The 23,818-nt window shown below is 40.7% G+C and overlaps 2 protein-coding genes across 8 annotated transcripts in view; both read right to left on the bottom strand.

Annotated features, from left to right (window-relative positions):
- The window catches only part of ZFAND4 (zinc finger AN1-type containing 4), a 28,990-nt gene extending 12,762 nt beyond the window's left edge, over positions 1-16,228 (bottom strand). For 2 of the 4 annotated variants that reach the window (XM_067300010.1, XM_067300007.1), the window contains exons 1-5: positions 12,753-16,228; positions 11,524-11,826; positions 4,591-4,666; positions 4,424-4,491; positions 2,030-2,216 (exon numbers count right to left, since the gene is read on the bottom strand). In XM_067300010.1, the coding sequence (XP_067156111.1) occupies positions 2,030-2,216; positions 4,424-4,491; positions 4,591-4,666; positions 11,524-11,707 (515 nt within the window). In that variant the 5' untranslated portion in view covers positions 11,708-11,826; positions 12,753-16,228. Of the gene's footprint in view, positions 1-2,029; positions 2,217-4,423; positions 4,492-4,590; positions 4,667-11,523; positions 11,827-12,547; positions 12,732-12,752 lie in introns of those variants that run through there. The other 2 variants (XM_067300009.1, XM_067300008.1) reach the window with 2 other exon arrangements.
- Positions 16,229-16,308: 80 nt separating this feature from the next.
- The window catches only part of WASHC2C (WASH complex subunit 2C), a 37,622-nt gene continuing 30,112 nt past the window's right edge, over positions 16,309-23,818 (bottom strand). For 3 of the 4 annotated variants that reach the window (XM_067300004.1, XM_067300005.1, XM_067300003.1), the window contains 3 exons: positions 21,052-21,663; positions 20,247-20,421; positions 16,309-16,823 (listed from right to left, as the gene is read on the bottom strand). In XM_067300004.1, the coding sequence (XP_067156105.1) occupies positions 16,687-16,823; positions 20,247-20,421; positions 21,052-21,663 (924 nt within the window). In that variant the 3' untranslated portion in view covers positions 16,309-16,686. The other variant, XM_067300006.1, reaches the window with a different exon arrangement.

The following is a 23,818-nucleotide window of genomic DNA, read 5'->3' on the forward strand; positions in this document are numbered from 1 at the left end:
TTCTGTATAAAGCTCAACTGGAAAGGAGGTCTGATTTGCTTCCATTCTCTCTTCCCTTTCTCACTTTTTCCATTCTACACAAAGTCTGACATGGTAAGTTTTCTTTTTATTAGCCATAAAAATAAATAAAAGAATTTGTGGGTGCGTCCTCCCCATCCAAGTTAATGACTGCCCTAGTAGAAAAGCCCATAACTGAACTCCCACAGAAAATGTGGAGGAAGAGAGGTAGTTCAAGCTGAATGCATTCAACTCGGCGGGCTTCCAGCCTAACTGGATCTTCTGAACAATGACAAAATTTCTTAAGGAGGACGTACTTTGACTTTTGCACACACTGTTGTACTTTGAAGGCTTACCAAGATGTCCTTGCAAAAGCCAGATCAGTGTGGTTTATTCCTTTGGTTTGCTACACTTAGCCAAATGTAAAGTAAATTACCATTTAATCTATACACTAGGAGTACCTAACTGAGAAACATTAAAAGTTTCAGACAATTGTCCGTGCTCATTTTAAATGCAAATAAAACCCAATAAATCCAAGAATTTGAACAGCTGGGCAGATATCAGGGAGACTACTATACTGACAAATGAAAGTTCAAGCTCCTTCTGACAACTTCTTGCAGTGTAACATCCTCAGTCTTAGCTCTTTGGATTGGTTTTGGGATTCTTTCAGTTTAAAGTGACGAATGAACAATTTGGCAAAGTCAGGATACTACTGAGAACAGGAAGTACATTTGTCTGTTCTTCTTCCCAGAAGCCTGTCTAGCCCAATACAGCAGCAAGGTGCTCAGTTCTACCAATTATACTTCTTTTTTCCTCTATTTCAAATCTGCATACAATACCGTATGTGGCTATTTACTGTAAAAGAGTATAGGCACTGAAAGATAAAATGACAGATCTAACATACTTGTAGCTTTTCCTCCTCTTTCCCCCTAGTAATTGTATATTGAACACTAGCTCTTTGTACTCACTAACTGTTTCAGAATTCAACTGTGATACTTCAATAGGCTGTAAATATTACTTGCATTAGGATCTAAGTACAGATCAACTCTTCTGCTGAGCACTTTGGTGGGGGAGAAAGAAGGGAAGCAACAGGCCAAAAAAATAGTCTGTACACTAATCCCTACAGAAAGGGGCAAGGTTTAACCAGAAAAATCTACCAAATATAGACCTAGTAGAAGGCCCTTGCTTTCATTTTGCAAACAAGAACAAGAATACCTATTTAAAACAGTGCAAGTCTTAGTTTTGGGGGAAAAAGCAGCTAGTCCCTAGAATAGCAAAATTCCTTTCCTTAATATTTATACAATTGTAAATTTTCCAGGGGGGAAAAAAGCCTACCCAAAAGCTGCAGTATAAAGACAGAACCTAATAAATTTTTAATACTTTTCAGCACTTGCAATAGCTTTAAAAAAATAACCCAGACTACACCTTACTACAAGGTAGTAATTTAAGTGACAGACTTGCCCTTCTGATAACAGTACTTTGATTCTATGACAGTGATTCAGACAAGTTTCATGCCTCAACAATAGCTAATCTGAGGCCTAGTTATGCCCAAAGGCTAGTAATATCAATAGTTCTGAGCAGCTCCTCTGTATCTTCCAGCAAACCCTGGCAGGATTTTGCACTGCCAATCTACTATCTTCCTGACTAATCCTTTGGTGAAGTCATGTCTATATAAAAAAGCAAGCTTGGGCTGGGAAGAGAGAAAGGTACTTAATTAAAAAATTTTAATATCCTTATTGCCAAACTGACTGTCTTGGAAAATGTTTTCTTTGAGAATGGGCTGGGATATTAAGAATTGCCACAAGGGACTAGGTCAGTTTTATCTCACTTTGTAGTGACACAGAGTGACAGAAGCCAGTCAAAATGACCACTGTCCATGAAGTATAGTTAGGCCACCCAGCTACAGCATTTTGGTAGTCCTTCAGGAACAATTCTTCCAATCCTCCATATATTCTTTTGACAAAGTCAACATTTATTAGCTGAAAATTATACAGCATTCCTGTTTGAGGAAAAAATATAAAATCAACTTTACCTCAAAGACTCAGATAATGGTGTTAGAGTGCCATCTCCCCGGTCTACCACACGGAAGAAATTCAATTGATCTCCTTCTCGATATACTAAAAAGGTAACTTGTTTGTTGGATGGTCCCTTCTCCCAGATCTCCTCTCTACTGGGATCCATATATTCAGCCATTTCCCTAATAGGGTCTTCCACAGGAACTACAAAAAGGAAAAAAAAAAAAAAAGGAACAAAACCAAATTATTTCAACTTGTACTTCCGTGTCTTGTAGTTCTGGCTCTCCCAAGGGAAAAACCCTCAGTTTTCTGACTATGTCTAAAGATAACTACAGTAATGATACAAAAGTGTCACACTAATAGGCCAGTCTTCTGGAAGACAACAGCAATCGAATATTCAACCTGAAATAGCCTCTTTCAAACATTCTTGCTGCTCTGCAAGTAGCATTCTCTAAATCCAAGTCAAATGCTTAGATATGCATACATAAAACATCCAGCTCAAGTCCCTCTCTGCCACATTTACACCTTGTCATGTTACGTTCAGTCCTGTTAACTCTTCACTCGCTCGTCACACCTCTATGCTTCAGAGGATTCTTTAGCACATAAATTCCAAGTAATTACAAGAAGTCTTTGTAAATAAAGAAATCTAGATGCTGATTGCTATGGGCCTGTTTTTCTAGTAACCTGTATTCTAAAAATCCCCATTCATTCACCTGATCAGACACTAAAATCCATTCCAGAGCTAGCCAGAACCATCTCCCACTCTCAGCATTTCTGAAGGATGCAAGAGATTTAAATGTAGTAGCATCTACCAAACCACCCAGGAAAGCTATAGAATAGAAGACCCAGTTATGACATTGTGTATTCAGGAGACAGCTCAGTGGTATTTTTAAGTCCTACCTATAGGAGACACTGACTGAAGTGACAAAAACACAAACCTGAAGATCTAAGGAATCCAGTTAATTTCTAATGTTAAATTAGCTGCTCCTCCTCACTTTCATGTTACCACTCACCTTTCCTTGGTCCCTTAGCATATGGGATGTCACTTCAGGAAAAGCTGTCCTACCAATAATTACATATGTGGGAGAGAAAGAAATGGAAAAACAGACAGCCTAAAAGATCAGCTCAGTTATTAAACAACGAGCGTGGTAAGATCACCAGGTCACGCTTCTCCCCAGCTGCCAAAAACTGAATAGAGAAATTCTCTGTATATTGTTGACTATAGGGCACACCTCTAACTGTATCTCTTAAGCACTACTGTAGAGATACAAAAGATGGGGAACAGAACACAGAAGACAAGTTAGAAGACCGCCAGTTCACTATGCATAAGGTATATTGATGGTTTTACAACTTATTTTAGAGGTGAGTTTATCTGGCAGTCAGAGGAATGGGTCCAAAATAAAATTAGAATTATCATACTAATTAAAACTTGCATTATTTTTTTGTAAATGGCCTCAATTGGGGTAATTCGCCCACTCTGAAAGCAGAAAGAACATTGCTTAGTTCACTCACTCTAATTTTACATGGAGAAAGTAATTTCCTAACACATTTGCTACACTAAGTGAACAGATCCCTGCATTCTTTTATTAAGAGCACTTGGGACTCCTAACAGGAGCTTCTTCAGAAAGAAGCGTTAAACATTTACAACGAACTTTTCATAGCTGGAACTATTCTATTATCAGCTGCTGCCCAATGAAAATCAGTGCTCTTAGGGTAATGAGTTCTCTTGAAAACAAAGATTAACATAGTTCTCTTACAATCATGCATCCTAAAATTTTAATTCAGTTAAGCATACATTTTTAAATATGCACTGTTTTACAAAACTACCTTTGTTAGACTATACTTAGAGCACTGTTACAACTGAGATTTCATTACATGAAAGCACTCAAATGTTCAGCTTGTTTTGATTGCTTTTGAAAGCTCAGCTCAGTTTATGATGGGAATGCTCAGCCTAAAAGATATGCCAAGTGCTTTCCAAGTGAAAATACCAAGGAAATTTCTCCCCTTTAAGCCTTCATTCTTCTATGGATGAACCATATAACCAAGCTTATCAAACTAAAACAATGCCTGACCCTTACTAACCAGATTTTAGAAAATATTTGTACAATGACACTACATGTGCATATTTGTGTTTTCCAGTTAAGAATTCCTGATTGTGTATAAAGAATTATCAAGTCTCAAAGATACTTGGTAAACTAAGGATAAGCAAAGTGAAAAAGATGGTATACTTGGTATACTATGGAAAAGAGATGGAAAACTATCCCTCCTTTTTTTTAATCAAATATTTGCCAATTAATTTTGCATTAAAGTCTGCCTAGCCAAAATGCTTAGCTAAGAAATCTGTCCACAGTCATAAGGTGTTGCACGAATACATCATTTTAAACTGAATTTATGAATGAAATTAAACCTACCTCTTCTAGTGTTAATAGGTCCACCTCGCATAGCCAGAACTAGCTTCAGAGTGCAGCCTTCTGAAATGCTGTAAATGGCAATAAATAAATAAAACTTTGTAGGATTTTCTATTGCCTATGTAAACGATCATTTAGAAACATTCACTGCAATCTTATTCTATACTTACTTATAATCATTCAAACAGTAGTCATCCTTCAGTTCCATGTTATTCCAAATTAAGTGCTGCTGAGAGACAGGAATACCTAACCAAAAAATAATAATAAAATAAAATTGGAGTTTGGTGGGAAGGCTTTGGGGGACATTTGGTTTTTTTGAGGAATGCTTGAGAACAAAGAGGAGAAGAAAGGAGGGGGCAGCAGCAGCAGAAAGGAAGCAGGACAAAGACAGCACTTCAGCAATGATGCCTAACCTCCTGAATAATTATTAAGACCAAAGTTAAGGTTTCTAGCAGGCTGGTGCCCCCCATGGGGAGCTCCATCTTTTGGCTCAACAAGGAGTTTGTGGAAGTACACAATAAGCCTGAAGCAACTCTTACTCTCGTCTGGTAACTGTAAAAGAGCTTTTTCCTGTTATTTGTACCTCAGAGCTTTCTGTCTGCTGACAGAAAAACAGGATAAAACCTCTAACTACAGACCTGCTGAATAATTTATCCCAGACTGATATTCTGTATTACTCACAGTAAAGACAAGGTACCATTAAGAAATGCTGGTGACAGTTCTAGTGCAGTGGTGACAACTAAGAAAGTATTTATCTGGACTGCTTAGTCCAGAACCTGAAAAGTTCAGATGTACAACATAGTACCATACTAGTTAGGCGAACTTTGTACAGCAAACACAAAGGACTACTTTGTTTTTTACTTTGCTCTGTGCTTTTACGCTATCAGAACACTTTATTACTCATATTCAACAACGCTCATTTTTCAACTCTAAGTTTTGGGACAGATTTGGCATGACAATCTTTTGTTAAAAGGAAGCAAGTGTACTGAGTATTTGTTCCTTATTAAAAATCTACTTCTACCTAATGATTACCTTTGTTTCCTTTTTGCCTTCACAGTCAACTCATTTAAATACAGATCTAATATACATTAAAGAGAATAAGCAAAAGATGGTACCACACCAGGCCTTTACACATTTTTAGTAAAAGGCTGCCATTCTCCAATTTTTGGATAGACTACAAACCAGAGCAGTTACGAAAGGAAGAGACACCTTTGATCACCAAAGAACATTAAGGCTAAGGGGAAGATGAACAGGTCTTTTCTGCCTTGAAAAAAAATCTTCCCTTCAACATCAAAAAGAAATACTTCTGTCCGATTTATCTAGTGAAATCCAGGTAATTTTATGATTTCATCATGCATTCCCAAAATATTGTAATTAAAATGAAAATCTATGGAGGCCAAGAACTACTTTCTGAAGAAAGGTCTAAACACTACTCCTTAGACTAAGAAGCAAAAGCTGTATTTTTCATAACGTTACATTAAAATAACCTTATCTTGTACTTTATTCTTGGTCACTTTAGTGTCAAATTGTGTTATTTACTGCTTATTTGCATGTTCAAAAATACTTAAAAAAAAGAGGCAAGTAGTAATGCTACACAGTAAGAGTTCTCAAACAGCAGACAAAACAGATTCGGGGAGAGGGGAACACAAAGATCAGAGTCCTCCAGGTGATTTGCCAAAAACATCTTGGGCCATCTTCCCAAGGCCCGTGAGAGTGCTCGGCAAGGCAGGACAAAAGGTCAGGTAAGCAGCTCCTTCCTAGTTGGGGGAAGAGCACAAAACTCCCAACACATCACCAGCAAGGAAGAAAAGGACACCAAATCCTGGTGAGAGTCCAAGCAGATTCAGCAGGTGGGTAGCGTACATGCTAAGTGGATGCCCTCATGCAGAAGAAAGCGCATTTTGAAGGAACACTCATTGTTTCTGGTTAAGTTTTAGAGCAGAAGACTGAAGTGGATTTCCCCCTCTCCTCACTACAATTCACCTCTAGATCTTTTATGAGCTAGCAACATGACTTTACTTCACTCAGAATGCATTTAACACGACTGTTAGTTACATCCTCTGAGGTCCACAATACATTTATGAGGGGAATATATTCACATAGACTAACATAATAGCTATTACTCTGGCATCTATTTAATAACTGGTTACATTTCAAATCTGCAGCGTAAGCAAAGTAAGAACAAGCTGGCAAGAATCAGTGAGTCTGCAGCAAAGCTCTCTCCTATGTTGTTTTGCAAGTCTTCTGATTACAAATAGTCATTACTGTCTGCATTTGTTATGGTTTCAGCAGCCTCCAAGGAGCAACTTCCAATTACTTTGATAAACTGAGAGCGCATTTGTTAAAAAGACTGGCTTGCAACTGGCAATGCTGCAGTGAAACATGTTTTTGTTCATTTAACAATGACAACGTATTTTTAATGAAATGCACAGTTGAAAATACTATTCTCTGCTGTAATGGGAAACAGACAAGTCTTTATTACTAGTTCCTTTTTTAAGATGCTTTCTAAGAATTCTGTATTTATATACAGATGAAATAGTATGTGCTTTATAGGTTCATGCACAAGAAAATGTGTCAGCTGTCCCTTTTCTGGATTACAGTGAGCCTTTCTTGGAAACGTTTACACATGGAATCAGTACATAAAATTGGCAACAGTAAGAAGCGCAAGATACCCCTCTGCCATCCCTCTCTCTAAGCAGCATATGACTATCATCGGTCTGCTCTAAATCATGACTAAGAGAGAAGAATAGGGCAAAAAGCTACAGCTCAATGTTCACATGGAAATGGGTTACCCAGGTAAGGCTACAGGAGGACAGAAGAGGGTTTTTTTTTGGACTGTCAGCACATCTGCAGCCATTTCAATACACAATCTGACCTACTAAAATTTGTGGGAAGGGGAATAGAGCAGGGATCATATCCCTCCTCCTGAATCAGCTTATCAGACCTACCCCTAAGCTTCATCGCTTTAGTTGTCTTTCTGGCATGCTAAGCAGGCTTACTGGAGAAACTGATGTGGTTGAGTTTAACCCTAAGTAGATTTCAGAATGACCCTTATTCTGTGTTGTGGATAAGGACAAAAGGCTTTGTTTAAAACAGCACAAACACTTCAAGGTCAAAGTTCAAACTCAATTTACTCATCTTTCAACCAATACAGCTGCTGGAAAGCCTCTTAAGAGTTTACTTTCTGTTCCTGCTTACACGGAAATTGGGCTGCTCCTCTTCATTTTGCCCCACAAACTAGCTACACTAGTGAAGAGGTACAAAGGGTCAGATAGGCAGCAATATAACGAAAGCAAACAGACCAAAGAAAAATAACAACTCTCACTAAGAATTGAGAGTACATACACATAAAAAAAAAAAAAAATCAAGTTATTGCATCTGCTCTCTCTTGAACTAAACACAAGTACTCTGAAAGCTAGCTCATTTGTCCCCTTTGTTCTAATACAAGAACAAGAAAACTCCCAAATTTAGAGGTAAAAAGGAAGATGTTCACACGTACAGACCACAGTTCAGTTCCAAGCAGTCACTGAAAAATATCATGACTGGTTTCACATTTTTTTCCTATTTTAAACCTAGCTAAGCAAATGAAGGCCTTAACACTCCATGGAAATCAATTCTCACAAGTTAATAAATAAAACAAACCAAGCCCCACCTCTTCCCTTGAGGCTCAGTCCTATATGACTGACCAGACATGTTTCCAGGTTTTATTTATGGTTCTTTGATAGATCAGTGAATTAACCACTACTAGGAGTACACTGTCCAACTCAATGTTTTTTTTGTAAAATTTATTATAATAAATTTTGTTTCCCAGTGAAAAATCCTAAACTTCTCCAGCACAGCAGCCACAAAGACTTTTGCAATGTAGAAAGCAACAACAGATCACTCAAGGGAGTGACAGTGTTTATTATTAAAAAAACCTGCTATTTACTCTTCAGTGAAATTCTGCTATTTAAGTACCTTTCACATGTGAAAAAATCTCAGTCTCCACCTTGAAACCCAGGTACTGTCCTATCCATGATCATCTGTTTTAACATACAAATAGCCAACAACAAGTAAAATTAAGGGAGCACGTAGTGCTGCCGGCAACAGTACATTCTGCTGCTGAATGAGAATATTCTAGATTTTATGCCACTGGTATCGGAGACAAAGGAAGTTAGTTCTTCTCCAATGTAGCATCTACAAAGGCTCATTCAGTGTATCTGAGTAGAGGGGTGATTTATTCTAGGTGGCTCCAAGACAGAATTATAACAAATATGAATTTGGAAACAAACACCATGCACTCAGTTTGCATTGAATATGTTTGAGGGCAAATGCTTGGATCTGCTCCTAGCACACATCAGATCTGTTTTAGCTTCAATTTATGAGCAAACTCATACAGAAGTTTTAGATGTGCTAGAGCCCCCTTAATAAAGTTTTATCCATATTCTTTGCTGAGACCAACCAGAATAATCTGGAGCTCTCGCTTAGTGAGATACTAATGCCTACTAGAGCAGTCTAAAACTCTTTCCACATCAGATCATTAAAGAGGTAATAAGAATGACAAACAGTATCAGAAGTATTCAGAATTCATTGTGTGTCATCGATATTATTCTTTCTTATTACAGTGCAGACAGCCTACAGTTATTGATACTCTAGCTGTGGACAAAGATCAGTTCTTCTTGATATGGTTTTATTATCAGTCTCTTCCAGTTAGAGGTATTGTTGACTGAGCCCAGACCTTTTGAATAAATCTGTTAACTTCTGATATGATTCTAGATTTTGTTCTCAAAGATCTCAAGTGGTACAATTAAACATTTTCACAGAATTTTTCATTTTGTGCGCTTGCATACTATCATCCTCAACACACAAATCAGTCCACAGAGACAATAAGCACACCAAGGGCCCTATATATTCTCCTGACAGTGTGGGGTTCTTGCTCTCTCATTCTCTAGCTGGAAGAGTAGCTTAAATGGGAGAAGTTCACACCTCATAAAATTTGACATGATATAGTAACAAAAAGTGAAAAACAGCAGCAGAAACAGAAATAAGCTTTTTGCTTTCCATGCTATACTACAACCACAAAATTAGTTAGGATTTTCCATTCACCTGAGTGATTCATTACTTGAACTTGTGCATTATAACAGGAACTTTGTTACTGAAGAGTTGTTTATTTTTACATGCAATACCAGCCTCAAATACAATGTAAAATGAGTTTGTCACTGTGCAACTGTCCCCCTCACACACACATGCATAGCTGATCAATCTGATTTCAACAGAAAAAACACCACTTTGCCCCTTATATGTATCATATTAACTAGGACATTACAGATCTTTTAACTCTGTTTTGGATTATCAAGGTATTTCAATTGACTTTTGTCAATAAAATGATAAGCATCAGTGAACTCTCCATCTTCCATGTTTTAATGAAATATACTTAAGTCTACGTAGCAGGCATCTAAGCCATTAATTACTTTAACATCCTAAGAATCACATCATGTGAATCAAATTCCTAATAAGCAATATTATAATTTTAGTACTAGCTGTTCTTATTATGAATTATGATGCTCTCATGAACTAGGCACACCTAGCCTATAATAATAGGCTATAGGTATAATTCAATATACCTATTTGTAATCTCCTGTTTTGGACTATGAGAAATTCAAATTCCTCTTCCTCACATCTTTATACTGGTCTCTTCTTGCACCCCTTAAAGCTCATCCCCTCATTCTATACTCTACCCTGTCCACATAACCTGCCTTCTCCCGTACCCTATTGTCTATACTCCCTTTTAATTCACTCTTAGTTAGCATGCCATCGCCACCATATTCAGCCATGGAGGAAAGGAGGGTGGGGAGGGAAAACACCTTTCCTTTTTGTGTTTCACATCCAGGATCCATAAGCTCCTTGACATGTTCTCTGATTTGTGTTCAATTACTGCCCTGTCTACATGAAGCAAAAGCATGTCCATATAGCTACACTGGGGTAAACTCTAGCTAACTGCAGGTGGAGCTTCTAGCATGTGACCTTTGTGAAAAGCTCCCCATATCGTTGCAATATTTGTATGTTCTAAGACTGATGCACAGCTACCAGGGCACAACTCCTGGTTTCAGTGCATCAATGCAGGTTTCCATAAGAGGAGGAGAGCCTTTAGGATTCAAATCTAAAGCATGTTGCATCTCCCAGACAGCAGCTTCCACACACACAGGAGCATGATAAACACGTAGAGGTATACTGGGGAAGGAGAGGATCCCTTTTCTGGAAATTACCAAGTCCTGAACTCTCAGCTCATGCAGTAACACAGCTGTGCAACTCCTACAAAGTCAGAGAGGATGCATCACTGCAAAGTAGCAAAGGAACACGTATACATACATACTTCAAAAGACATTTCCTATGCAGGGTCATTCCCACCATGGAAGGAAAGGGGTGAGAGAGGACTAAAACCCGCACCTTTTTTCCTTGTGTTAGCATCGGGGCTGCTCTCATAACTCTAAGGATGTTTTCACTTTGCAAGACATACCAAATTTATCACTTTTAGACAAAGCATTGCTCAGACAGACATCTGCCAGAAAAACTTCATTCACCAAATTCTGATCAGTAACTTCATGCCGTCTTTGGGGTTTGCCTGCACTGCAGTTATTCTTGCAACTACAGTACTATAGACAAACCAAACTATGTTAAACTGGCTAACCCAAGTAGCAACGGCCACAGCACCTAGTTTAAAGTATGCCTGAACAGCTGCAGCATAGACATACAGCAAGACTCAAGTTTACAGCCTAGGCTTGAAGAACCTTGGCTCATTAACAAACAGGTTATATCTCAGATAATCTTTTAAACACAGAAAATAGCATCTCCCATGTAACATCAACATAATTAAAGATTTACAACAGATTTATTAAGATTTATCTTAATAATGATATACAAGATAACAGGAAAAGAAAAAAAAAATAGCAAGATACCAATTCCAATTAAGCCTAAACCATAAACTGAGTACAAGCTTATAAATACTAATGAACAAACCATTTAAATTACCTGGTTTAATTTTAGCAAAATTACGATTATCATTTGTAAATTAAGACTTCTCTAAACTGATAAAGTTTAAGCTGATATAAAAGAGAGAACAGTACCTTCCAGTCTTTGAATTTTAGCTTTCACAGAAATCACTGTTTCAAAGGGCGACACTCGCAGTTCAAAGCATGTGCCCGTAAGCGTTTCAATGAAGAGCTCCATAGTTTCATAAAAAGGAAGTTTGTAGTGAAACGGTCCCAAGTTATCTTCATTGAAAAAAGGAGGCTCTTTCTTGTTGGCCATTACAAAGGACTTACAACTTTTTTGCTAGAGGATCCGTTAGGGAACTATGTTCCACTTCTAGCCAAGTCAGCTTTGAGGACAGGTATGGTGTATTGCTGTTCATGTTTTGGATTTTTCACCTGTAAAGCAAGCAAGCATAGTCTAGCAACCTCACAATACAGCTTCAAAGAGAGTCTCAGTTTATTCTTGATGAAAAATAAAATGGCTGTTAAAAACCAGCAGATTGGTAGGTAACCTGTGCAACAGATAGCCACAAAGAGTATTAGTAACACCGTGATTTTAAAACTCAAGCTTCAGGGAGTATTTCAACTCCCATTACCTTTCTCTTTTTAGTTGTTTTTTTCCACAAGCGACATCACCTGACCTGCAAAATTAATCCCCAAAGCCTCCTGACGAGGGCTGAGCCCTCAGCAGGGTCACAGCTGAAGTAAACTCCCCGCAGAGAAGGCCAGAAAGACAGGGACCCATCCGGGTTCGGAAAAGGCAGAGGTTTTGCTGTTGCTCCTCGGCAGCGCCGCACTCTCAGCCCTGCCGGGCCCGGCCGCTCGCCGGCCCTGCCACCCTCACGGCGAGCCGGACCCGGGCGCCGCAAACAAAGGAGCGAGAGCAGCTCTCCCGCCGCCGCCTCGCCACCCGGGCAGGACACGGGGGCCGCTGCCGCCTCCCCCCCAGGGGCGGGCTCCCCCTGCCCGCCGGGGACGCAGCCCCACCGGAGGGAGGAGAGAGAAGGGGGGAGGGCTCCCCCTCCCGCCGCCCCTCCCGCCACAGGGCCCCTGAGGGAACCGGCCCCCCGGCCCGCAGGCCGCCGAGCTGCCCCGCACCGGGCGTGGGGGTGCTCACCTCACCTGCCGCCGCCGGGCCCGCGCGGGGCTCACGGGGAGACGAGACCCCCTGCCGCCCCGCGCAGCCCGCCCAGTGCGCCTCAGGGAGCTCGCCAGCCCCGGCGGGCCTGGCGGAGCGGGAGCCGCCGCTGCGGGAGAGAGGTGGAGCCCGGGAGCCGCCCGCGCCGCCGCCGCCGCTCGCCCCCTGCGGCCTCCGCGCCTACCAAGCCTTTATGACATCCCCGCCGGGCGTTCTGCGGCGGGCCAATGCGGCGGCTGTTCTCGTGCTGCCCGCCCAATCAGCTCTCCCGAGGGGCGGTGCTCCTTGGAGCCATCAGGGGAGGATGTCCTCCAGGCCTCAGCGCGTTGATTTCGCTTGTTGTGGTCGTTAAGACGGGGGGGGAGGGGGGGAGAAAAGAGAGGTAAGCGCGTACGCGCGGAAGCACCCGGATGCAGCACCTCCCTCCTAGCAGTGACCACGTGACAACACAGGGGCAAGCCGCAGTGTCTCCTGGAACATGTAGTCTACAGGGGCCGAGACTTATGGCGGCCCTGTTATAAGACGTAAAGGTGGAAAGAGACGAAGGGCAAAGCTGGGCGGTGCAGAACAAACTCGCACCGTATCACCACAGTAGGGAAATGTGCAAAAACATCGTTTCTACCTCAAATTCAGCTGTGATTTAGGAAAAAAAAAAGTCCTCCTGCCACCTCACCCATGGAAAGGCAGGAAGAGACATGGACAGGGCTGTCAGGTGGCCTCCCTCTCCCTCAACTGCTGGTAGGGGCACGGCAGCACCCACACCCCCGCTTCAGTTAGCAAAAACCAGCTACGGCAGGAACCCCTTACAAGGCTGTGTTTCAGCAATGCGATTGGGTCAAAGAGTTGGTCTGAAGGCCCCTGCCAGAGCTGTTAGCAAGTTTCACTCATGCAATATACTCATAATAGATCATGAAGTAGACACCTGCTGCTTAGATTCCTATTTCTGAAAGATTTTTATGCTTCAATGTTTTTTTGGGTTTTTTTTAAAGCCATGATGCAGCTTTTAATGCAAGCCAAACTCTTATAAAGCACCTTCTTCATGTTCTAGGAACAGCTCTGTATTGCTGAAGATGAACAAGAAAAAAAACCCCTCAAATAGCTGTAGTTCTGAAACACCCGGGCATAAATCCTCAGCAAGGAAGGACACTAGGAAAAGCAGAAGCTGCGCAGCCATGCAGGAAGAGGCAAGGGTGTCTGTAAGCCAGAGCTGCCCTTGAATCAGGTAGCCCCAGCTCAATGCAAAATGTTAGAAACGGCAACAAAACTACTCCATCAAAGCAGAAAGATCAACACTCTCTCTCTTTTCTGTTGAGCGTATTTCCTTTTTCAACTGCAGAAACACACATGGCTCGCTAGTGCGTATGTAAGTGCTGCAGTACTAAAGTAGTATAGCTACCGAGTTAGAGCAATGCCAATTCATGCCAGAGAGTTTATTAAAAGCAAAAGAATAATTTCTCCCACCCTGTAAGTGCTTCTACAGAATCTCCTTACACAGGACTCTGAACAGTGGCACAGTACGAACCACCTGCTGAAGCCAGGCAGCTCACAATAGGAAATACAGTGCTCTAAGACAAGTTTACTCAACGTCAATAGTTGATTCTACTCCTAATTAACATAATATGATCAGGTTCATTTTCAGTAGGCATATGGGCAACAGCATTTCCTAGCACGATCATGGTCAGCAGATTGTTCTTCTGATGAAATGCCAAATAAAACAAGCTTAGTTTATTAAAAGGTGCTAATTAAACTCACTGATTTACTTACCAATTCAGGTTTTAAATTATGCAAGAATCACAATTACGCTAGCTGTTGGGCTTCACGGTCACTTAAAACACACAGTACAATTTTTTTGTTTGGTTTTTTTTTTTTTTTTTTTTAAACACATGCACATAGAAATTTTAGAATACTCCAATACTTGCTATGTGCTGTACTACTGGGCTTTGAGTCCTGCCCTTCCTAGAAAAAACAGCCACGGTTTATCAAAAGTTAAATAATTACAGCAGTATCTAAGAAAAGTTTGTAAAAAAGGACCAGGTCAAAACCTCAGTAAAACACTGCTCAGATCAAAAAAACAAAAACAAAAAAAAACAACAAAAAAAACAGAACACAAAGTGGAGTGCCTAGACTAGGATTTACAATCTGTTAAAGGGAGCTCATGGAGGACCACACATTTTAATATGGCAACTTTAATATATGCCACTTTAGAAAGATTAGGGGAGGGGGAGAGAAGGAAAGGTTTTGATCTATGATATAGTGCAAGTTTCTATCAAGGCCTTTTTTCTACTGAGCTTTCACATTAAAGTTTAAGAAACTCTTTTAAAAGACAGGAGCTTTCTTTTTTCTACTCCAACAGCTTCTGGCCCCCAGAGTTCTTGGCTTGTGACTGGCACTCTTTGCAATGCTAATACAAGTTATTAACGTGAAGGGCTGAGAAGGAGGATGGAGAAAAGAAAGGAAAATTCACCATCTTCTTCCTCTCCCCTCCAAGATGTCTTTGAAGCCTTTTTAAGCACAGAAGAAAGGAGTAAAGAGGCAGTACAAGTCATGTATGAGACATAAGCAGCAGATGTAATGCCTATAAATAAAGTGCAAGAGTTCTCACTGTAGACACCCATTCGCAAAGATCTCCCACATTCCTCTCCAAGCTGCTACTCTCCACTTACCCCTCCCCCCCAACGCCCAACATAAATCAGTGCCAGGCCCACCTAAGGTACAAATCAATGCATGGTGCTTCTTTACCACTCCCAACCTTCCCCTCTGCTTTATCCTAAATACTGCTAAATGCTTAGCCTGTAGTATTTAGCATGCCTGATAAAGTAAAGCCAACTCCAGAAGTAGGAAAGACTGAAGCAGGTATCTCAGAACAATGGCTTGAACAACAGTGAGAATGCTCTCAAAGAGGTCTTCTGGGCACCTGCTTTAAATTCACAGAAAGTAGAACAAGCAGCATTTTCAATCTAATGATCAAGTAGTACATTGTTGTCATAAAAACAGAGAGCCTAGTTTTAAAGACAGAATTGCACACAGCCACTGGTAAGATAAACATTTGATCCTTCTCTAGCTATACATTCACTCTGCTTGTATTGCATGCAGATGAGCAAGTGCCTACCATTGGACATTAAGTATGTTTAAGGGCAAAATTCAAAAAGGGCAATCTAGAAAACATGGGAAGCAAGAATTAAGCCAAACACACTAGATAGTGAGATTCCACAAAATAATGTCTTCCTGTTAACAGTCTATGATAAAACTGTAACAGATGACAAAGGAAAATGGACAGTAAGAGGTGAATCAAGCCCACAGGCACAAGCAAGTCTCTACATTAAGGTATGCACATAGCCTTGTCATCTAGGAAGTGACCAAGCATGCCCAGTACAGATAGACTCCTTGGAAAATGCTGTACACAGAATTTTGGTGCAACTTGAACAGAAGACAACATCAGATTTTTATCATCTTGATGTAGTAGTAATAGGTGCTCTTCTGTCATACTTTTTCTGGCAGAGAAGTATTAACCATTGCTGTTTTATAGACTGCATTAGTTGCCAAAACAAAATATCTAACTACTTTATGACATAAGAGGAAGAACTGTCCCTGATAGCAGGGCTCAGTCTTACAGTAACATTAGCACAATAGATTGACAGCTGACCCAGACACATCATGGTAGTGGTTTTACTTGTTTTCAAGTCATGATGCAGATGGCCTTTGCAAGTGGTAAAGAAGGAAGCAAGATATACAGCCAGATCTGGTTTAAACAGATTCCATTTACTATTTAGCAATATCAATGATTCTCTTCGTAGATCTGTTCAATAAAACAAATTATACTTTGTATAATAGATTACTTCATTGCAGGTATTGCACAGGTTATATTCATCTGGGCACCAGGAAACAGGATAGCAGGAGGTTACCGTTCTGTTGAAGCTTTTTTTTTTTAAAAAAAATATATTAAGCACAATTAGACCCAGTACAAGAAGATACTAATCATGTAAAATGAGTAGCCTGTCATTTAAATAACCACAGCCATCTCATTTCAGCTCTATTGTATTAGATAATCCAGAGTATTAGTACTGGACAGGACATAAAGAAGGCCTCCTCTCTGCAACACCACCCCCCCCCCCCCCCGGCTACTGGCCTCCAAAGGCATTCAGTGGGTCATCAAATGTGCTCAGTGCCTTGCTTTGAGATTTCACATCCAAGGTTGCCTGAGAAGATCGGCTTTTAGGAGCAGGTATCTTGACTAGACTACTAGAGAAGATATCATCTAGGAAAGAAAAAAAGAAAAAAAGATAGCTGTTAAAAGGATGCGATTACCAAACAGAAGTAACATTGCATGGAGATGTCTCCAGCACACAGAAGCAACTGCCAAGGACATTCTGTGATAAACAAATGCTTTCCTGCTGCTGCGATTCTAGATGCATTTGTAAGAACATACGTGGGTAGCTGTAAGTCAAATCAAGAATATTTTTTCTTCTCAGTTGAGCAGAATAAATACTTTATATTTTACAACACTTCCAAGCATTCAAAAGCATCTGACAAGCATTAGTAAGTTTAACATCCACAATGAATTCCACTTTGCAAGTTCCAGATAACATCCCTCTGATCTGGAGCATCAGTGTTTGAAGAACTTGAGAGATCTAAGAGCTGCTGAGATTGGCGTCAAAGTAAATCAGAAGAGAACGTGGTACTTGCTAGTGACTACTGTTGTGACATCTGCTAGTCATAAGAAAGTCTTTAACCTACAGCACAATAAAAAGACAGCATTAGTCACCAGAGAATAGGGCACAACCAAGATGCAAGGAGGCAGACAACTATGACTGACATCCTACAGAGTATTCAGAAAGTCCATCTGTAGTCCTGAATCAAGATCTTCCACTGTCTTCCTCAATGCAAACATTTCTGTTACGAACAAACAGGACCACAAAGTAGAAAATTCTTATGTTGCTATTGAGACTTAGCTAGGTTTCTCTCCTGGAGAATAACAACAGGTAAGAGAAGACCCTCCAGCACGGATAACCTATGCCAGCAGCAGAGCTCTCAGACACCCGCAGTTCTTCTTGTGGCTGATGCCACTGATGTTTGGGACTGTACTCATGGAAAAGAATGAAGTTTCTACTGTCCATGTGCTGAACTGTTGCCATGGAGCAGACGGGAGGTCACAGTCAGAAAGGTTTGTTTCGGACTTAGAAAAGGTTATATTCTGGGAGGTTTCTTAGGCACACACAACACCATCTCTTCCTGTATACTAAGGTTTTAAATTTAGGCTACTCAGAGACTATGCAGGGGGACTGTGAGGAAAAACAAAAAACAACAACAAAACCCCACAATTCCCAAAGTAAAGTATATGGATCATTAGTGATAAGGCCAGTGTAAATAGCACGTAGCTGGTCTTGAATCTCTATTAAGGATAGGCCTCACAAAGAGGTTGATAGCCATTTAGTGGTCCAGAACATGAGAAACGCTACTCTAGCCTTCAGCACATCTTCTAACCTTTAGCAGAGGCCAAACAAGAGATGGCCAATCACAATGCACTTGCTTCTCTCTTCTTGCTGCCTCTTCCCCTCTAGCACATGTCCACTACTGTGCAAATAACAGGGATTACACTGGATTAATTCAGGACAGCATTTCAGCCTAAGAGCAGTTTAGAAAGGCAGTAAAACAGAGTAATCCCCTACTGGCATCCCTCCAAAGTAAAAAGCCATCACATGAATTAGCTTCACAGCCAGTTGGGAAATACAGGGGGTGCTGTCAGCTGTTGAGGTCTCATTCCCATTTTATAACAAGGCTTAAGGAAAAGGAAGGAGCATGGGAAACAGTATTGACAACTTGCACAAGAAAGCTGTCTCCAATTTCCCCCTACACACACACTGTTCCAGATGGGCAGAGATAACATCAAGATGTTTCTTGCGTAATCAGCCATAAGGTCACTGATGAGGCTAGGAGGACAAAGACTCACAAGATAGTTCTTCTACTACTGCCACCACAAATCTCATACAAATGTACTAAATAAAGACTAGAAGGTGTGATAGGGCAAAGAAAGCAAGCAACCCGTAGCCTTCCCCTTCCCCCTTAAAGGGCACTCAGTTTCTGTTTTATGTCAAGCAGAACGGGGCTCCTAAGACAACAATATGCAGCCTTGGTAAAGTGCCACCATAATCATCAAAGCCAACCCTTAACCTAAAGGTAGGCAAGTGCCAATCTTACCTTTGCTGCCAGTCTGGCATCCTCACCTTCAACAATCTTCCCTACACTCCTGCTAGAGTTTTGGACCCCCATACCTTGGGACACTAAGAAGCTGCTTACATGTGGCTGCATCATAAAAACAGTCAGTGGTGTGGGGGAACATGAAGTTGATCAGATCAGGGTGCAGGAAGGGGGGCCATCCCTTAAACAGTGATGTAGGTTTCAACATCAGATATGACACCAAACAATGAGCTCTAGCACTACAATAGATGTTAAAAGTGGAAGTACTAGCGAAAGGATCTGTCAGGACTCATTTTCAAAATTTATTTTCAGATGGCACTCTCCAACTGTTTTTTCAACACGAGGTTCTGAATTTTTGTGCAGAAGTGTTTGGAAGGTGGCAGCTGTTCAGGAAGTTCTTTTATTTGCTATAATCTACAGGAAAAGTGAAGGATTAAAACAAAATATTTCTGTTGACCCAATATATATTTCAAATAGCTTGTCTGCAAAAGTATCAGTCTTATTTTTCAGAGTAGAAGATTTTGAAATCTCAAAATGAATGTTTTCTGGCAAGCCTTCTAACACCTTTAGAGATTTCGGCCAGGTCATTCCATCAGATTGGACACTTAAGAGCAGCCCACGCAAAACAGTAATACATCAGATTCAATATGCACAGGTCAGAAAGAACAAAGCCTGACAGGACTTAAAGCTAGGGGAAAGGGGGAGTTTTTCTAAAAGAAATATGTGGAATCCCCTTGGAGGGCTATTAACATGAGGAGCCTGAGAACAAACAAGACACAATCAAGGATCATATGACTTCCACTACCTCCACTAATGGACAGTAAGAAAGGAGCATACTTTTCATTACTTCACATTATCATATGCTGCTTTCTTGACTAAGAGAAATGGTAGTCTCCTCTCTAAATTATATTGTTCTCAAGAAGAAAATTGTTACTAAGGTCTAGATAAAGGGTCAACTGCCGTTCTCTGGTGTAGTATTTGCAAGTTGCTCTGGACATACACAGATGTAGACAAAATCTTATGGGACTCCATGATAGCGAATGTAATAGTGAAGGTGGGGAGAGGAAGGGAAAAGAGGTGCTAGTTTATTCACATCAGTGATTCATCCAAAAATAAGATATAAGAAACAGCATTGAAATTGGAATGGAGAGTGTATTTCTTAGCACCATGAGAACAAGAGATTAGTCTCCTTCTCCAGACAGAAATAATATTCATTTTCTAATTCCCTAAGGTGAGAAAAACACTACAGGAATTAACCTATTCCTCTTCTCAGGACAATTTTATACACTCTCTCATAAAGCATTTAAATGCTTTGCTAGTTCTACAAGTGTAGGAGGTCTTCATCAGAGGTTAAAAAACTGAAAATGGCCAGAGACTTCAGAGGAGTTGAAGTATTAAAAGAAAGCAAAGGGTTCTACAACATCTGATTTAAATTAACTTAGGGCAGTATTATAAAGTTAGTACCAAGATATTAAACACTTACCCATATCATCATCAAATATGGATTTTTGTTCCACCTTTTTCTTGGTCTTCTTTTCTTTTGGTTTTACTGTGAGATCCGCAAATATATCAATGTTATCATCAAACAGGTTAGTCTCTGGCATTTTTTCTTTTGCTTTGTTTGTTGGTTTAATTGCCTCAGTAGCAAATATATCATCCTTAGAACAAAGCATAAGGAGATCATCAGTACACAACATGCTCCAACAGAACAGTCAAGTTCAGCTGTAGGCAGCAGCTGAGATGCTCAGAAGATTTGACAGCCTGGGCATCACAAACCCGAGAAGTTCAAGTCCTTCTCACCATGGTAGGCCCAGCAGACAGGCCTTACTGTGAGATTGTGCACAGATTGAATACAGCACACAAAGGCTTGTACCAGCTCCCCAGTCTGCCAACTTTATTTCTGTTTTAAAAGAGCTATTTGTGCTGCTGTGCATCGAACAGGCAGGTAACAGAAGAAAACTAAGTACTTTACTAGTCTGAAAAAGGTGATACTCTTAAGTACATTGTCACAGCACATCAACTGACATGTCTGCTCTGTGTTAAAGCCCTACCTTTTAACCCCACTTTTGCTATTAAAGGGGTGAACATTCAAGGAAAGGGCTTTTACTGCCCAGTAGCAGTGTATGTCTAGTATTTTACCTTGAAGGCCTATCTATACACCCCATCCTACTCAGCAGTCTCCATTCAACTTGTGCCTAAGAAGAAAGTTCTGCATAAGACCCTGGGTATCAAAAGGTCAAGGTGGCAGGCTTTCCCCCTAACTCCTTCTAGCAAGCCTCAACCATTACCTCAAAGATATCTTGGGCGGTAGGGTCAACACCTTGCTGGACAGCAGGTTTCAGTTCCTTCTTTCCAGTTTTCTGACAGGTAAAGAGAGAATCTTCCTCCTCCTCCAAAAAGGGAATAGGGCTATTTTTCTTCAAAGACTTGTGCTGTACAGACTGGAAGAAATCATCACTGTCCTGATCATCCAGAACAGACAGAACAGGCTTTTTCTCCCTATCCTTAATGGTTTTTTTTGCCAAACTCTCTGCCATTCCTTCCCTTGCCTTTGATCGTGCAGCTGGTCTAGATGCTGAGCTGCTTGCAAAAAGGTCTTCTGATTCAAACAGATCATCCCCTTGGTCTGTGGATTCTGAAGAAAGGAGTTTGTCTGTCCCAACAGAGAGAATGCTGCCATGAGCTGGTAGCGACAAGCCAGAGAGAAAGCCATTTTCCTTAGATTCTCGTTCAGTAGCAAGAGGCTCCTTTATGGTCACTACTTCCGATCTCTGTTTTGGTAGCAAGGACTGCAATTCCTTAGCGCTGTCCACCTCCTCACTCTCACCAGACTCTTGCGCAGCTAGACGGCGGGCTGTTCTGCTAGGAGGTCTCCGTTTTCCTGTAACCTTGATCCTGGTCTGCAAGCATGAAGTGAAAGCAGAACACAGTTATGCATAAGGGAAAAACACACTTTGCAGAAGACAGGTTAAGATTCATGTAATGTTCTCTTGTAACAGTTCATCTGCCTTCACACCACTACAAGTTAACATGCATTACCCATTTCATACTATCACATGATTGAAACTGGATTAACTCCAAGACCTGCTCATAGCTTTGGGTTTAAGTAATTTGAACAGCTACATGTACATTTAAACAAGAGCTCAGCTGGTAACACTGAGCAAGTAAAGCTGAGCAGACACTGATATAGCTTCAGAGGAAGCAGCAGGCTCCATGCATCATGAGCTCAGCATCATCCCTTTCCCCCCACTTTTCAGAAAGAGGAAAGATGAGACAAGTGGAACCCTCAAGTTTGCAGCTTTTTATTTGCTGCTTTCTGGTCATTCCACAGTGGGTGGAATTGGGGTGCAAAAGCAACAGCTATCAATTACAGAGTCACAACACAGGTCAGCAAGCCACTAGACCCTCAGCTCTAAGTAATACGTCAGTCTGACAGCATGCTATTCTAGGGGCTCCTGCATGCACATTCTGGCCAGGTCATGACTAATAACATTTTCCATTTAATTTCATTTTGTGTGTAGCCAGCTGTAGTTTGTTCCTTTGCTGGTGTTAGAGCAGCCCCCCTGCAAATTTTCATTACAGTTTCTACTACACCCTATGTGGGCAGGGGTATTCAGAGAGGCAGGAAACAGAACAGTACAACCCTCTTTCCCCTTTCACTAATTGCTGTGTTGGAATTGAAGGACGAGCTAGGTGGACAACTCAGGAGCCATGGTCTTTTATCACAATCATTTTAGCAGCACATCTGCCTTCAGGAGGTGGGGCTGTATTAATCAATGCATGTCAGAAAGCCAGGAAAATGAGGATGGAAGGGAGATACACTTGGAAGCCTGATCCCCTGATCCATGCACTGTGCTTTGAAAGCAGAAACAGAATGCTGGGTGGGTTGCTTTGATCCAGTCTTTGGAAAAAAGTGTGTTTGGCTGCATACATTTACAACAAATTCAGAATTGAAAGATTCAAGAAGCAACAACATGCTGAAATTAGAACGTGTAGTCTGAGCCACAAAAAACATTCACTGTATAGTTTCTACAATGTTTCATCCCAGACTATTTCTGTAAGCAAACCTGCATTATCGCTGTACTAAAATGAAAATTCAAGGTTGACTAGATGCTGCTGTAGCTCTATCCTTTTGCAAGCCTGTCTATTTAGAAGTATCACAATAGAGGATTTTATTTGTTGTGCCAAACATGCTGATATTGGAAATAAGGATTCCTACATGGTAACGCATTAATCTGATGTAGAAGCTCCAAACCCGTTTGACACTAAGGGGTCATGTCAAACATTATGGTGACAGTTGCTGTATCTTCCCAAGTTATCTCTGCTTCTCCTCTAGTAAAGAACAGCCCCAGCAGCATTAAGGGAAGAAAGGATCAATGTTGAGGCCCTCGGTTATCTTGTTCAATCACTATTCTCAGAAAGCCCAAGAGATTTATAAAATTATAAAACCCAGACAAAATCGTAACTACATGGTACAATCGTTATTAAAGAACTATTAAATCCTTAAGTAGAATGTCTTTTGCAGTCAATAAAATAAAAAGTATGAATGGAAAACAAGTGAGCCAGGAGGTCCATCATGACAAAAGCAGTGACTTTTTAAAAAAAAAAAAAAAAAAAGAAAAAAGAAAAAAACCCACACCCAACTTGTTGCTTGAAAAAGGTTTCGGAGTGACAATTCAGGACAGCATAACTTTTTTACCCACAGAAGAGGTACAGCTTAACCTATAGCAGTGATGTGTTCTTGATATCTTGCCACAGTAGCTATCCATGATGGATTTTATAGTTGGCCTAGAGAGATACCTTCTTTTTGGTTTTTAAGACTGGTGTCTCCTGGCTAGACTCGGATGGAACAGAACAAGATATTATGCTAAAATACCTTCAAACTATAGTGAAAACCACTGTATTTAGGGGATGTACACAGGTTCTTTAAAAAGTTATTGAATGAAGCATTTACAGAGCTAAGAATGTAATAAACTTGACTTTCTCTTTTGTGGTTGGGGGAGGGGAAGGATTGAATTTTCACACCTATATTTAGATTCAGATGGACCACACAGA

Source organism: Apteryx mantelli, chromosome 7 (genome assembly GCF_036417845.1).
Source record: "Apteryx mantelli isolate bAptMan1 chromosome 7, bAptMan1.hap1, whole genome shotgun sequence".
NCBI lineage: Eukaryota > Metazoa > Chordata > Aves > Apterygiformes > Apterygidae > Apteryx > Apteryx mantelli.